This window comes from Acartia tonsa, chromosome 1 (assembly GCF_053477335.1).
Source record: "Acartia tonsa isolate MP-2025a chromosome 1, ASM5347733v1, whole genome shotgun sequence".
NCBI classification, from domain to species: domain Eukaryota; kingdom Metazoa; phylum Arthropoda; class Copepoda; order Calanoida; family Acartiidae; genus Acartia; species Acartia tonsa.
The window spans coordinates 29905378-29919700 of NC_137260.1; the positions used below are offsets into that span (position 1 = coordinate 29905378).

Here is a 14323-nt window from a genome sequence, read left to right on the forward strand (position 1 = left end):
CTTTTTGAAATATTATTCAATGGTTAATAATAATTTTACTTTAATATGTTAAAAATGAATTATTATCAGTTTGATCTAAACAAAGCATTCGACAAATTTAACGGTTTTAAAATTTTTCTCGTCAATATTTATTTAACTTCTGTTTTAAAGTCTTAGAACACATATCATTATGAAATTACGCGAAAAAAATCACCTTTTTATTTGTACAAAGTTATTATACAAAATTTCTAATTAGAAGAAGACTTTACAAGATGAAGCCATATTAATCTAAGGGGGGGGAATGTGGTGACTCGTCACACGACATACCAGCAATTTTATTTTTGGTGCTACTCCCTAAGTTTTAGAGATAATTGGGTGAAATCTTTTTGGTTGTGTCACTAATTACCCCAAGTTTTGGTATCTTTAAAAAAAACTGCGGCGGGACCGCCGCTCCCGCCGTCAAATTTTTTTTTTTTATTGCATTTCTCGCCGAATTGGGCAATTTGGAGTCATTTGAGGCCATGTTATTTTTTTCAAAAATTTTTCCCCCTTACAAGCAACCCTGTGGGGGGACAATGACATTTTTTTCAAATTCTCGTTTATCAAGGTATATCTTAAAATCTGTGCTTCTCCTGTGCTTTTAAAGATATTGAAACAAAAACTTTTTAGGTAGGTCAGTAAAAATATGTGAATCAAAAATGGCGGCGGTACCGCCGCTCCCGCCGTTAAAATTTTTTTTTTTTATTGCATTTCTCGTCGAATTGGGCAATTTGGAATCATTTGAGGCCATGTTATTTTTATCAAAAATTTTTCCCCTTACAAGCAACCCTGTTTGAAACAAAATCTTTATAGGCTGCGGCGGACGGCAGTACCACCGCCATTTATGATTCAATTATTTTTTACTGACCTACCTAAAAAGATTTTGTTTCAATATCTTTAACAGCACAGGAGTAGCACTGAATTTTTAAGATACAGGGTTGCTTGTAAGGGGAAAAATTTTTGAAAAAAATAACATGGTCTCAAATGACTCCAAATTGCCCAATTCGGCGAGAAATGCAATACAAAAAATTTTTTTGACGGCGGCGGACGGCGGGAGCGGCGGTACCGCCGCCATTTTTGGTTCAAATATTTTTTACTAACCTACCTAAAAGATTTAGTTTCGATATCTTAAAAGCACAGGAGTAGCACCGAATTTAAGATAAACCTTGATAAACGAGAATTTGAAAAAAATGACATTTTTCCCCCCACAGGGTTGCTTGTAAGGGGGAAAAATTTTTGAAAAAAATAACATGGCCTCAAATGACTCTAAATTGCCCAATTCGGCGAGAAATGCAATAAAATTTTTTTTTTTGGTGGCGGCGGACGGCGGGAGCGGCGGTCCCGCCGCCGTTTTTTTTGAAAGATATCAAAACTCGGGGTAATTGGTGACACAACCAAAAAGATTTCACCCATTATCTCTAAAACTAAGGGAGTACCCCCCAAAATAAAATTCCTGGTATGTCGTGTGACGAGTCACCACATTCCCCCCCCCCCCCCCCTTTTACATTAACAGACTATGAATAAATTTTAAATTAATATAAGAGCTATTATTAGGACTCCTGTTGGTAGTAGAACTCCTGGCGAAGGTTCAGAAGAAACTAATGATGAATTGTTGAACCAATTATCAGAAATGAGAAAAGGATTAGAGAGGTAAATTATCTGAATTAAAAACGACAGAAATATAAAAGTTTCCACTTATATTTCAATATTTTCAGACTATATGTTAACACATATTCATTTTATAAAGCTAGATAATCTAGGCCTATAAAAGGTTAGTATGCCAGTAAAAATTCCCAAACTGATGACTTCCTCACTTGTCTTAGTTTACTATAGGGAGGTGTTACTTTCGAAAAAAAAAAAACATACTTTTAATAACTAACATTTTAAAATATTTTCTTTTGGATTATGCTATTTTAGTTTTGTAGTCATTATTAAGAAAGCTAAGTACTAGATGGATTGAATTAATGCTTGATGACTAAAATAGATTTATGTTTTATTAGAAGAATTGTGTTTAGATTCAACTATTTTACATTAATCTTCAGGCGTAGAGATCAGATGCAAGAAAGTCAACAATCTGGATCTAAAGTTTGGAATGGACTTGAAGAATAATATCATATACCTTGATTAAAAAGAATTTAATTATAAATTTACTGTTTGATTAGAAACTGCGAAATTATTAGCATTAAAGTACGAAAGCAAATGTTATTTTTTTTTCAAACACTTATTTTGTAGTATCATTTCAATTTCCTCAGGAAATCAATCTTTATCTCTACGGTTTCCAGTGGAATATATTACGTTGATATATAAAACAACGTTTGTTACAAGTATCAAATACATAATATTTAAGTATACCGTTTTATTAAATTTAAGTGCAATTTATCAGTAAACATGTTTGGACAATATAAAAATATTATACAATAAATACATTTCTAGGCTAAAACTTATAAATAATTTTAGACTAATTAAAGATTTGGTAATAAATTTGATAAATAATTAACAGTTTTTTTCTAAAGAAGTTAATGAAATATTTTGCAAGTAGAAAACGGACAAAAACGTAATGGATTAGGATAGGTAGGTACATACATTATTTCATTCAGAAAATTTTGTACATCATTACATGAAAGTGGATAATTGATTTTTTAACTAAAACTGACAGGTTAATTTATAATGTACATAAAATCGCAATAATAATTGTAACAATCGAATATTTGGCAACAAAAAACTTTCCCTCTTTAATATCATCATTTTTATGTTAATCAAGGCTCTTTGAGGAATGCACATTTTTAAACCAAATTTACAAATTCCCATCCCCAAATGTGTGACTAACTAAATGCTAACATAATTTTCATGTAAAAAAATGATTCAAGGCACACGAGTAGCATTTGGTAACTGATTAAACGTTAATAATGTTTTTTAAAAGCAACCTATTGGCAATCCGGTCTGTCGATAGGCTTGTGCATTAACGGATAAGTCAGGGGGTGTTGAAGAGAAAATTAATTTCAAAGGGGACTATCCACGAACCAGAGCAAGTGATTCTAAGCATCTTCCAGCATTGACCAATAGTATTTTTTTAGTGAATATACCTACTATGTTTGTGTTTAATATTTGCTTTATCGACTAAAAAGTTAGGTTTCACCATGGTTTAATATGAAAAAAACTTTGAAATGTAAAGCAATTTTTAAAGCAATATCGTCAAATGCTTTGTTGAGTTTTAAGGAAAAAATAAAATAACACTACAGAAAAGCATCAAATGTTGTAAGTTGCAAGTACATTAATTAAACTGTTTACAAGTTACCAACCCTTTTTCTAAATATACATTAATCACAATAATATACTTTTGTGTCAAAGCTTTTAATCAACAGTTTGAACTCATCAAAACATTCGATGATATTGCACCGAACAATGCTTAACATTTCAAATTTTTTTTCATATAAAACGATGGTGAAAAATAATTTTTTAGTCGATAAAGCAAATATTAAACATAAACCTAGTTTATTCACTAAAAAAATACTACGGGTCAATGCTGTAAGATGCTTAGAATCACTTGCTCTTGTTCGTGGATAGTCCTCTGTACACCTCATTTCGCAAGTTCATGGTTACAATTTCAATTAATTTTATTATTACAATTTAAGTCTCGTTCATATTTAAATGAATTTAAAAAATATACTAAATAAATGGATTGGTCGATTTTAAACTTTTTAAAGTGAATATTTGATTTTATCTTATGGCAAAGTTGGACCACATATGGACAAGAAAAGATTAAAAATTAGCTCTTATTCTAGATGGCGCAAAGATATTTATGCAAGGAACAAGATTTATCAAAATTTTTTCTTGTTCCCGATTCTTTTCTTCAATGTGAATTCGGGAAGCACCAAACAGCAATATTTTTACTAATTACAAAAATAGGAAAGAGATGTTTCACTTCTGAAACTAAATATTGAGAACAAAGGAACTCAATCAAAAAATACATAGAGATGATTTTTGTTATAGGTTTAGTAAAAAGTAACAAATCTACCACGTCTTATTTTCTAAATCTAAATTTCTCATCATATCTATATCTACACAACTTTAAACAAGATCCTCAGAAATATTTTTTTAAAAAGGCAAAAATCGACCATACCTAATACTCAATTATATATACAACAACCATAAAAATATGGTACATGGTACCATAAATAAAAATTTAATACTTAATTAATATTTGTGATTTAATTAAATTATGATTAAGCTAAATTAAGCAACTTGCTTCAGTTTTTAGGTAACAACAATTTGAGTTCTAGATTATTTGGCGGAAAACAAGACTCACTATATTAGTTTAGATACTTGAAACTTAACTTGAATAAAAATAGACCTTTGTTTATAGTCACATTACAGACTGTTTTCCAAAAATTTAGAATTACGGGCGTTTTCAAACAAAAATAAAACAACTAATAGTTTTGGTAAGTTTATAATTAATAACTTAATACTTTTTATGGAGCGGATTAAGATAAAACATTTTGTGCCTTCGGAAATGAGAAACATGACATAAATTGATTCTAATATAAAAATATTTTTTTAAAAATCTGTCATGAATGAAATAATTTGAATTAAATGATATTGTCTCTTGCCATTTCTTCCACAAGTCCTACAACTCTGCGCTTGATTTCTTTGCTGCTAGGATTGTTGGCATCGGCCAGTTCAGCTGCTTGTTTTCTCTGCATGTTAGACAAAGCTAATAGTCCACCAGCCTCAAGCTAAAAGTAGAAATAAAAAATATTAGAAAACAAGCTAAGTAAGTAAAAGTTATCAATATCCAGCATAGGAGTAACCACAAATGTTTACATGCCGACATAGCAACTGCAGGAACCATGTAAACTTTAGTAGTTCTAGCGTGCGCGGCGTTTAGGCTGAAACTTGTGTACAGGATGCTTAATATGAACATATTTTCATTTATAGTCTTTATTAGAGTACCTAATATTTGGCATAATCGTCCCAGGAATGATAAAAAAATATTTTTGTATTCTAAGTATTTTTTTGTAATGACTGTGTAATTCCTATCCTATCTAAATGTTACAAATCTGTTGCAAGAATAATAATCATGCCAAGTTTAAAGTAGCTAATATCTAAACTATCAGAGCTATCCTTTACGGATGGACTAATAAAAGTAAAACATGAATTTTTTTTACCCCCCCCCCCCAAATTTTTACCCTGGGGGTAAAATTTGCTTGGGGGGGTAATTACCCCCCCTGAAATCTGTTAGCAGGGGTAAATTTAGTTTACCCCCCCCAAAATTTACCCCAGGGGTAAAATTTTTTGGGGGGGTAATTTAAATTTTTATTAAATATATAGTATTAAAAATGCGCGCGAATTTTTTTTTTTTTAGAGATTTTTTATTTTGGGGGGGTATTTACCCCCCCAAAATTGTTTGGGGGGGGGGGTAAATACCCCCTCATAAATGGTTGGGGGTGCCTACGGCACCCCCAGGGTAGGGGTAAATTTTGAATGGGGGGGGTAAAATGAAAAAAATTTTGGGGGTGCCCAAAATCGTTTGGGGGGGGTAATCGCCCCATTACCCCCCCCCCCTTGGACGCCTATGAGAAAAGCTTTGCTATTAAAAATTACCTGTATGTCAGAAAGAACATTAGGCAGTAATGTTGAGGCAAGAACAAAGACAATAGATTTATATGTTTCAATATCACCAAGAAACTCTGTCCAATCATACTTTAAATCTTCAGGGCCATACTTTTCTAAATAATAATATCAATATATTAAAGCAATCAATACTTTTGGCTTCATAACTCAGAATTAATAATTTTCATAACTTTGTTCACAGACTGAATTTCAAAATCCGTCTGACAGGTTTTCCAAAGTCTGTTCTTGCTACGCAACTAACAGACTTATCAAATCTGACCTTGAATACGATGTTCTTTAAATAATAACTATAAATATTCTAGTCCTCGTTAATTTTATAAAGGGGGGGGGGGGGGGGGTTAATGCAACCATCTCGTAATCAGTGAGCAAATGGCACTTAGAATTCGAATTTCGATCTGAAATTTTGCATGAGTAATCCTTGGTAGGTCTATTTTCCCTAAATCGAACAAAAAGTTGAAAAGTAACGGCTACCGGCTCAGCCGTTTAGCCGTTTTTTGGCTATTTGTAGGGCAAATCTGCCATAAATTATGTAGGAATCAACTTTTTGAAACATATTTTTGCTTTAAATCATGTGAAATGATACAAAAAAAACATTTTTAGATTTCTAGTACCAGCAACTAGCGGCTAGAACCGTTTGAAAACGTTTGGAGCAGCAAAGAGTATTTTGTGGAGATAGGTTTCGTGATGATTTGCCTTGAAAATAGTTAAAAAATGGCTAAACGGCTGAGTCGCCAGCCGTTAGTCGTTACTTTTCCAACTTTTTGTTCAATTTAGGGAAAATAGACCTACCAAGGATTACAAAGGATTACATGCAAAATTTCAGATCAAAATTCGAATTCTAAGTGCCATTTGCTCACTGATTACGAGATGGTTGCATTACCCCCCCCCCCCTTTCCAAGTATTATGGAAGTTGTATTATCACGATTTTCTCACGTTCATCAAGTGTAATGTTTTGAGCTGATTTTTTAAATATGTAGATAAACACCAAAATTTCTAGTTTTGTATAGTTTCCATTTCGTTCAAAACAGGTCAAACTGCCAACATTACTAGGAAAAAAACGTTGCGATCCTTTTAAATGAATCTTACCAATATAACTGCAAAATGTTTTCCAATAATGCTGAAGACAACTTTCCATATTAGCATCCCGAAATTCTAAAATAATTAATAAATTAAACACGAAATCAAAAACAGAATGTAATTTTGTGAATATGTCATTTTGAAAAAAAGTTACCTATATCTGAAGAAAGATAAAACAGGTAGAGAACATCATATGCAGGATGACCGTAGTTGATTAACTGGAAATCTATCAACATAGTGCTTTCAACCTTTCCTTTACTGTCATACTTGAACATGATATTATTGGACCAGAAATCTCCATGACAGCAGGTGTCTATGGGAGTGGCCACACCACCCATGAACTGGTTCAGTTTGTTGATCGCAGTTACATTAAAAAATTTCCGAATACGATCACGGTACTCATTTTTACCCTCAAGTTCCAAAATTTTTACGACGGTTTTGCGTGTTCCACTGATCAGCTTCTTGTAAATAATCTTTGGTGGACGCTTTTGTGTATTGAGGACTTGTTTCATATATTGTGAGGTCCAAGCTCCGTCACCAAGCTTTCCAGCCTCGGACAACCACCTGTAAACAGATTAACAAATTTTCGGATAAAGAATCAAAATATTAACTTTTCATTCACTACTTTCATTCTTTTTATTACGCAAATATGAACGGACTTAAAAACATAATCATGCAGGACCCCTAACTCATAAAAGGATCTAAATTGGAAAACGGTCTTCTATTGTTAAATCTTTTAGAAAAATAGCATTAAGGATACTAAAATATTTAAAACTATGGAATAACACTTTGGTTAAATTTGACTGCTTTTCAAACTAAAATAGATTCCTAAAAAACCTTTATTTAAATAAAGAAATGTAGCATATTTTTATTAATCGTGCTTGGACTTCAAGAGATGGTTTGATATTTTTCTTACTATGCTATTTTGGTACGAAAAGTTTTGAAAATGTGACATGAATGTAACTACAGAAAATAAAAAAAAGGTTATTTTATTAGCCACTTTTACCTGAAAGTCAGCCACCTGCCATGAAAATGTGCAAGATGATTCATTGCAACCATGAAATGATCCAGTGGTAGGACGGACATCTTGTTGTGCATCTGATACCCCTTCATCTTCATATTTTCCAACAACAAAATTCCATCCTCCGAACTCCTGGATAAAGAATATTTAAATTTACAAGAGGTATCCAGACTATTAGGGTTTTCTTTGAACTTGTTTATTTTTACCGTATTAATTTATGAATTTGACAACAAAACTGTGTTTTTGAAAGACAATTTACTATGTTTATGACAATAAGTTGACATTGCTTTTGCTAGTCGCCAAACCCAGGTATACTTTGTAAGCAATTCTGCAAACTATCAAGTTCTTAGATTTTGAGAATCATTTAACTCTTTTAAGATATTTGCCATGAAACCTGTGAAATAGTCCCCTTCTATAGAGTAGCATGCGGTACTTAAAAAAGTTAACCTGAAAGGTAGATTACAAAACCAAGGAGCACTTTCGCACAAGTTAGAAACTTGTCCTGAATAATAATTGGAGTAGGCATGGTAACAGGTTGGTACTACAATATGCTCAAATAAATATTTTATGTATTATTTAAAATGGCAACTTTTCTTCAGATAAGCTACTTATAAAGACAATATTATATTTTTTATTATTTCGCTCATTGAGTACACACTGCGAATTTTAAAAGAAAAAAAGTTGACCCTCAAAATTTCACCTTAAAGTGATACTTATCTAATAGTTTATAGTCCACTAAGTCGTAAGCAGTTAGAATTAAAATCCATTAAGTCCCTTCTAACGAGATATTGGCAACTTTTTGCACACATTTTTGGAAACGGCAATTATTTTCTTTATTTGAAGTTTTGGTTAATAACATTTTCATAAAAGTTTTCAGTAATAATCATTTAAAATCCATTGTTGAGAAAAATTCGTTTTTTATAAAATCTATTCTTTGAAAAGACATGCATATTCTTTCAGATTTGAAAAAAATTCAAAAATAAAAAATCAGAATTAATCAAAATTAATCTATAGCCTTTAAAAAATACTTTTGATATTTTTAACCTATATAATCAATAAAATCAATGAAAAATAAAATAGTGTTATAAAACAAACTTTTGGAAAAGGTTTAAGATAACTTCATAAAATTAGCATTTAAGTAGGATATTTTTCTTGTCTATTTTAAAAATGCAAATTAAAAATAGTTAACGAATATTTAATTAGCAAGAATAGTAATAAAATATTTCAATAACTACTTAAACCTTTTTGTGGCTAGTTATTTATTTAAATAGAAATTCTATTTTGTCAGAATTATAAAAATAATGAAGTATTTTCAAATAAGCTTGCAAAATAAACATAATTTTATCAAACTTCCTCACAGTTTACAGAAGGTATTGTTGTAAAATATTAATTATCAAAATAAAATCTGTAATTTACAATGTTTAAAACACCTAAAAGTAAAAACTAAATTATTCTCTACATTTACAGTAGCTGCGCTTCTTAAAAAAACATCTAGTATTGAAACCTATCAGCTGATCAAATTTCAATAGTCATAAATTGGTGGTTTACAGATATCTAAATATATTATATACCCTACAGATTTACTTTTAATATGGAATGTAAAGTATATTATACAAGATGTCATTTTTTTTCATTAATTCATTAACAAAAAATAATGTTATAAATTTAAACTCACAAAGAGACTATTGTGTATTTTAATTAATTGATTAATTGTAATCTGACAATTAATCATTCTGACCAATTTTTCGTGGAATTAAGAGGAAATCATTAATATTTAATTGATCGATTGCAATAAATTACGGGGCATCCTCGTAAAAGTTTGCCCACCGCACATGGTTAGAACGTTCTCCTACACGTTGAGATCTTTCATAAAAGTTACTTTAATATTAAACATTTTTTGTATTATCATTCGTTTCTGATTTACCTTGAGAGTAAGTACTCTCTCTTTACATTTAAAAACGTTTTTTTTGGGACATTTGTGATTTTAATTTAAAAACATTGTATAGTATTCTTAAAGGGCATCTTGATTTTACTCAGCGTCCTGATCTATTTGACAATGATGTCGCTTTTGATACTCTGGTTGATCTCATTACTGAGCATATGAAATTGGAAACCAAAGTAGAGGCCACTAAACCTGTTTCCACCGATAATTATCATGATTTTTTGCTTCTTTCTACCTTTTTTATGTAACGAAATTTTGATTTTTCGGCAAAAAGTTCACACAAATATTGATCGTCTGTTTGGCGCAAAGCGCCAAACAATTTTTTTTTTTTGAGTATTTCTTGATATTTTTTTTTGGAAACTAGGATAGTTTTGCTTTTTGTTTTGTAGGGGGCAAAAAGGGGCATTTTTGTTTACCAGGGGGGGGGGGGGCACTATGTGCCCAGCCAATGCAAAAACTCCAATATTCCAAAAAATGCATTTTTGAATATTGACCAATTTTAAAGTTTTAGGTTAATCTTTGTCATATTTGAGAAGGATTCCCAAAGCTAGAGGTGAAAATATCAATTACTTATAATTTTACAGCTTCGAGAAGTAACCTACCTAGATATTTAGGATTTTGTAATAAAACCCTGACTATTGAAATTACATTTTATATGCAAACTTTAAATTATCGTCAAACTACCATAATTGAGCTACAGTAATATGTTATACCTTTTTTGAAAGCTTATTGAATATACTATACGATTCTAAATTAGTTTTTATACGTTTACTTATAAAACTTATGAAAAAATTGATGTCAAAGCCTTACCCCTTAAAGAATCAGGAATCATAATATTTTGTAATGATACTCTCAACTTCAAATAGTTTGATCTTTTTTCAGCTAACGATGCCGCATATCAGACCTTTACACATGTTTAACCAAGGCACTCAGTGAATGAATACCGTTGGTTTCAATGGCGGCATTGTTAGCTGAAATTTTTTTTTCGCATTTTTGTAGGAGCGGTCAGACCCATTTTATAGCAATTTTTACACAAAAAAGACAAATTAAAATACCTTTTTTTACAAATCATTTTATCGTGATATGTATAGTTCTTGATGCAATTTTTTGATACAATCCCCTATTCTTATTGCTTAAAGTCTTTAAAGGATATCGCCGCCCCCCCCCCCCCCCCCCCCGGAGTGTGGGGGGAGGCCCCCCATGCACACGCCTAGAAATATTCATTTAAGCTATGTAATCGAACCTGTTGCTTCTAATCAATTACAATTCTTTTTAAATCAAATGAATAATATCTTAAATGTTTCAATTTGATAAAACTAAAACCTATTCCACCCCGTATGCACGCCCTAAAGAATTAAGAGTTTAGCAAACTTGTAAAGAAACTAAAAGATTTAAGCAAATTTGTTGATAAATGTATGAAGGCCTAGGGATCTAAAGAGATAAGAGAATGGCAGATAAATTGATGTACATTATTTAATCTGTCCTTAATATTTTATTCATATTCAATTTTTTTTGTTTGTATATGAATATTTAATACCTGTATTATAATACTGTTTTTATTTTTACTTGTTATGTGTGTCATAAAATAAATATCTAATCTAAAAAAAAAAAAAAAAAAAAAAAATAATGATACACAAACTTACCCTTCTGTAGATTACAATTATTGGCTGAAAAGTTATGACACTCAACTTAATAAACAAACAAGAAAATGTTATTATGAAACTTTGTCCCCTTCCTTCCTGATAAAGGCCCTATTGCAGACAATCAATCCTTTGATTGCAAGGCCTTTGGATTAAAGTTTTTAGTGCTTTTGGGGTGATTTGTGATATATTTGCTTTTATTTTTAAAACAAGGATTGTTTTGTCTATAAGTAGCGCAGCAATAACAGGTCAATTTTTTAATGAAAAAGTACAGTAAAATGGGTTATAGGAAAATAGAAAATTATTTAACAAAATGATATTAACATGTTTCCTTGTTTGTAGTTATTAATGTCAACAAATCCAGGGATCTAAAGGGATAAGTTATTGGCCAATAAATTGATGAACTTATCCAACGATGATAAACAAAATTACCCCTTCTGTAGATTACAATTAGTGGTTTAAACGTTTGGACACTCAACATTTAAAAAAAAAACAATTAAAATTCAGTAAAAGCCCCTAAAGTTGCTAAACTAATGGAAAATAAAACGTTAATATAAAGCTTTGGGGACTAGTGTAATAAACAGCCCAATGTCCCCTCCCTCCCTGAAACAAATCAATTGATATAAAAGTATTTCATTGATAATTTAATTAATGGGGGAGGGGGGTGACTTGAAAAACGACATACCAGCAATTTTATTTTGGGCGCTACTCCCTTAGTTTTAGAGATAATTGGGTAAAATCTTTTGGGTTGTGTCACGAATCACCCCAAGTTTTGGTATCTTAAAAAAAAACTTCGGCGGAACCGCCGTTCACGGCCGTTTTCCGCCACCAACTAAATTTTTTTTTATTGTATTTCTCGCTGAATTAGGCAATTTGAAATCATTTGAGACCATTTATTTATTTCCCCTTATAACCAACCCTGTGAGTGTGGGGGGACTTCATTTTCAAATTCTCATTTAACAAGGTATATCTTAAATTCAGTGCTTCTCTTGTGCTTTTAAGATATTGGACCCAAATTGTTTTAGAGTGTCACTACCTAATCTCCCAATTTTTAGTATCTTTGAAAAAAGAAAATGGCTGTTAACGGCGGGAGCGGCGATTCCGCCGCCGTTTTTTTTAAGATATCAAAACTTGGGTAATTAAAGACCCAACCCAAAAGATTTTACCCAATTTGAAGCAAAATTAACAGAACTATGAGTTTTTGTTTTATATTGGAATTCTGGGCACATAGTGGGGGGGGGGGGGGCAAAACGGGGCATTTTTCAACATTTAGGGGGGGCAGGGGGCGGTGGCTAGAGAGGGGGCAGGGGGGGAGTTTTGGTCGCTAGGGGGGGCGATTGCCCCAAATGCCCCCTTCGGTTCGCACGCCACTGAATATCGATCAATTAAATATAATGTTTGTATTGCAAGAAAACGAAATAAACCATTAATGGAATGTAATGAAATTACAAAATGTCTGCAATCTAAATCAAAACAAACTTTTTCTCTCATTTAAGTCAGGGATGATTTTAGTACCAAAAAATAAAACAAATTGAAATACTTTTGATTTAATTTGATATTATCGTGCAATATTTTAAAAAAAATATAATTTAAGAAATATATCCATGGAATCTTAAACTGTCATGAAGACGACATATAAAAACAACATCCTTATAAGGAAATAAAAATTTATATTCAAAATTTTCAAATTTATTTTATGCTCAAGAGGAGACGAGAAGGAATTGAATCTTAACAATAACTTGTTATTTTGCTTGTATATTTATCAAATTTGTTTACAGTTTATTGGTAAAGTGTGGTAATACTTTATTTCAAGTCTATGCCATTGTGTACAAGTCCCCATAGTTGAGTAGCTTGGATGCTCAATAATCACGTACATAATATCAGTGTAGCCCTTATCCGAAGCTCATCTGCCGAGATTGTCATTAATTGCAGTGATTTAATTTTGGACACCTGTCATACCAGGAGAGGGTGAGGTAATAAAGAGTATCTCAAATGAAACAGCGGATCAAGAGATAATGTACTTGAACGTGGAGCTTGATCTAGCCATGGTGTCAATACAAAGGTGTCTCATCCTACTCTTTGACTAGGTACATTGAGAAACTATCACTATACAAACACATATGCTAGATTTAGCAGTCACTTAATATTAGCTCTTTAATAATTTGATAAATAAAAATATGTTTAAATTTTTTTATAGATATGAAAATTCCTAGCTATAATAAAAAATTCATTCCTAGGTTGGCTAGTTTAAATTCTGAATCTTCTAAAATTTTCTCAACAAACTCTATCTGATTTAACATATCCAGGTACCAGGTCACCTCATTCAGAAATGGCTTTGTCAACTTGTGCATCAGCCGCATAAACGAGGCCTTTGGAGGGGATTTTACAACAAGATCAAATGTAACTATTCTTTTGTTTTCTTCTGATTGTGACTGATCAGCTGTTGGAGATTCCCCGGATGAGTTTTGTTGAGATGGGGAGGAGCTATCATTATTTTCTTTTGTACTTTTATTCTGTGATACCCCTAGCTTGACTGTTACCTAAAAAAGTAGTTTTTATTTTATCCCTCAACACCTTAAATAATTTCTATGATTCTCCCGGACATTTTTCAAAAGACCCTTTGATTTACATAAAAAAAAAAGTTGGGTTAAAACCTTGCTGAATCCATTCATTTAATAGTTGAGAGCCAATTACATGTTAATGAAGAGAAATCATGCATTAAAGGAAAAGGCCTTAATATTATCCTAAATTGTTAAAAATACATTAACAATTAATAGGTATTTTGTTTTAAAAAGTTACCTTTTTTATAAATATAAAGAAAATTATAATTTTTCTTATCGTCTTAGGTGAAACCATGGCTGCCAACACAAAAATGTTAAAATCGTATTTTTGTTCTCATTTGAACAATTTCCACAAGTTTTATACCTTAAAATTTTCCTTTAAACTTGCTTGACAGTCGTAAACCTTTAAGTCAACACATTTATTAATGTATAG

General features: G+C 31.4%; 2 protein-coding genes across 21 annotated transcripts in view; one reads left to right on the forward strand and one right to left on the reverse strand.

Moving 5' to 3' along the window:
• Nucleotides 1-2512, forward strand: part of LOC145328961 (uncharacterized) — a 31536-nt gene extending 29024 nt beyond the window's left edge. For both annotated transcript variants that reach the window (XM_080172945.1, XM_080172953.1), the window contains 2 exons: nucleotides 1573-1668; nucleotides 2061-2512. In XM_080172945.1, the coding sequence (XP_080029071.1) occupies nucleotides 1573-1668; nucleotides 2061-2127 (163 nt within the window). In that variant the 3' untranslated portion in view covers nucleotides 2128-2512. The remainder of the gene's footprint in view (nucleotides 1-1572; nucleotides 1669-2060) is intronic.
• Nucleotides 2360-14323, reverse strand: part of LOC145328888 (uncharacterized) — a 53299-nt gene continuing 41335 nt past the window's right edge. For 11 of the 19 annotated variants that reach the window (XM_080172932.1, XM_080172924.1, XM_080172915.1 and 8 more), the window contains 7 exons: nucleotides 13563-13869; nucleotides 8195-8288; nucleotides 7733-7879; nucleotides 6881-7290; nucleotides 6736-6801; nucleotides 5620-5744; nucleotides 2360-4751 (listed from right to left, as the gene is read on the reverse strand). In XM_080172932.1, coding sequence (XP_080029058.1) covers nucleotides 4605-4751; nucleotides 5620-5744; nucleotides 6736-6801; nucleotides 6881-7290; nucleotides 7733-7879; nucleotides 8195-8288; nucleotides 13563-13869 — 1296 coding nt within the window. In that variant the 3' untranslated portion in view covers nucleotides 2360-4604. The remainder of the gene's footprint in view (nucleotides 4752-5619; nucleotides 5745-6735; nucleotides 6802-6880; nucleotides 7291-7732; nucleotides 7880-8194; nucleotides 8289-13562; nucleotides 13870-14323) is intronic. The other 8 variants (XR_013882732.1, XR_013882728.1, XR_013882738.1 and 5 more) reach the window with 8 other exon arrangements.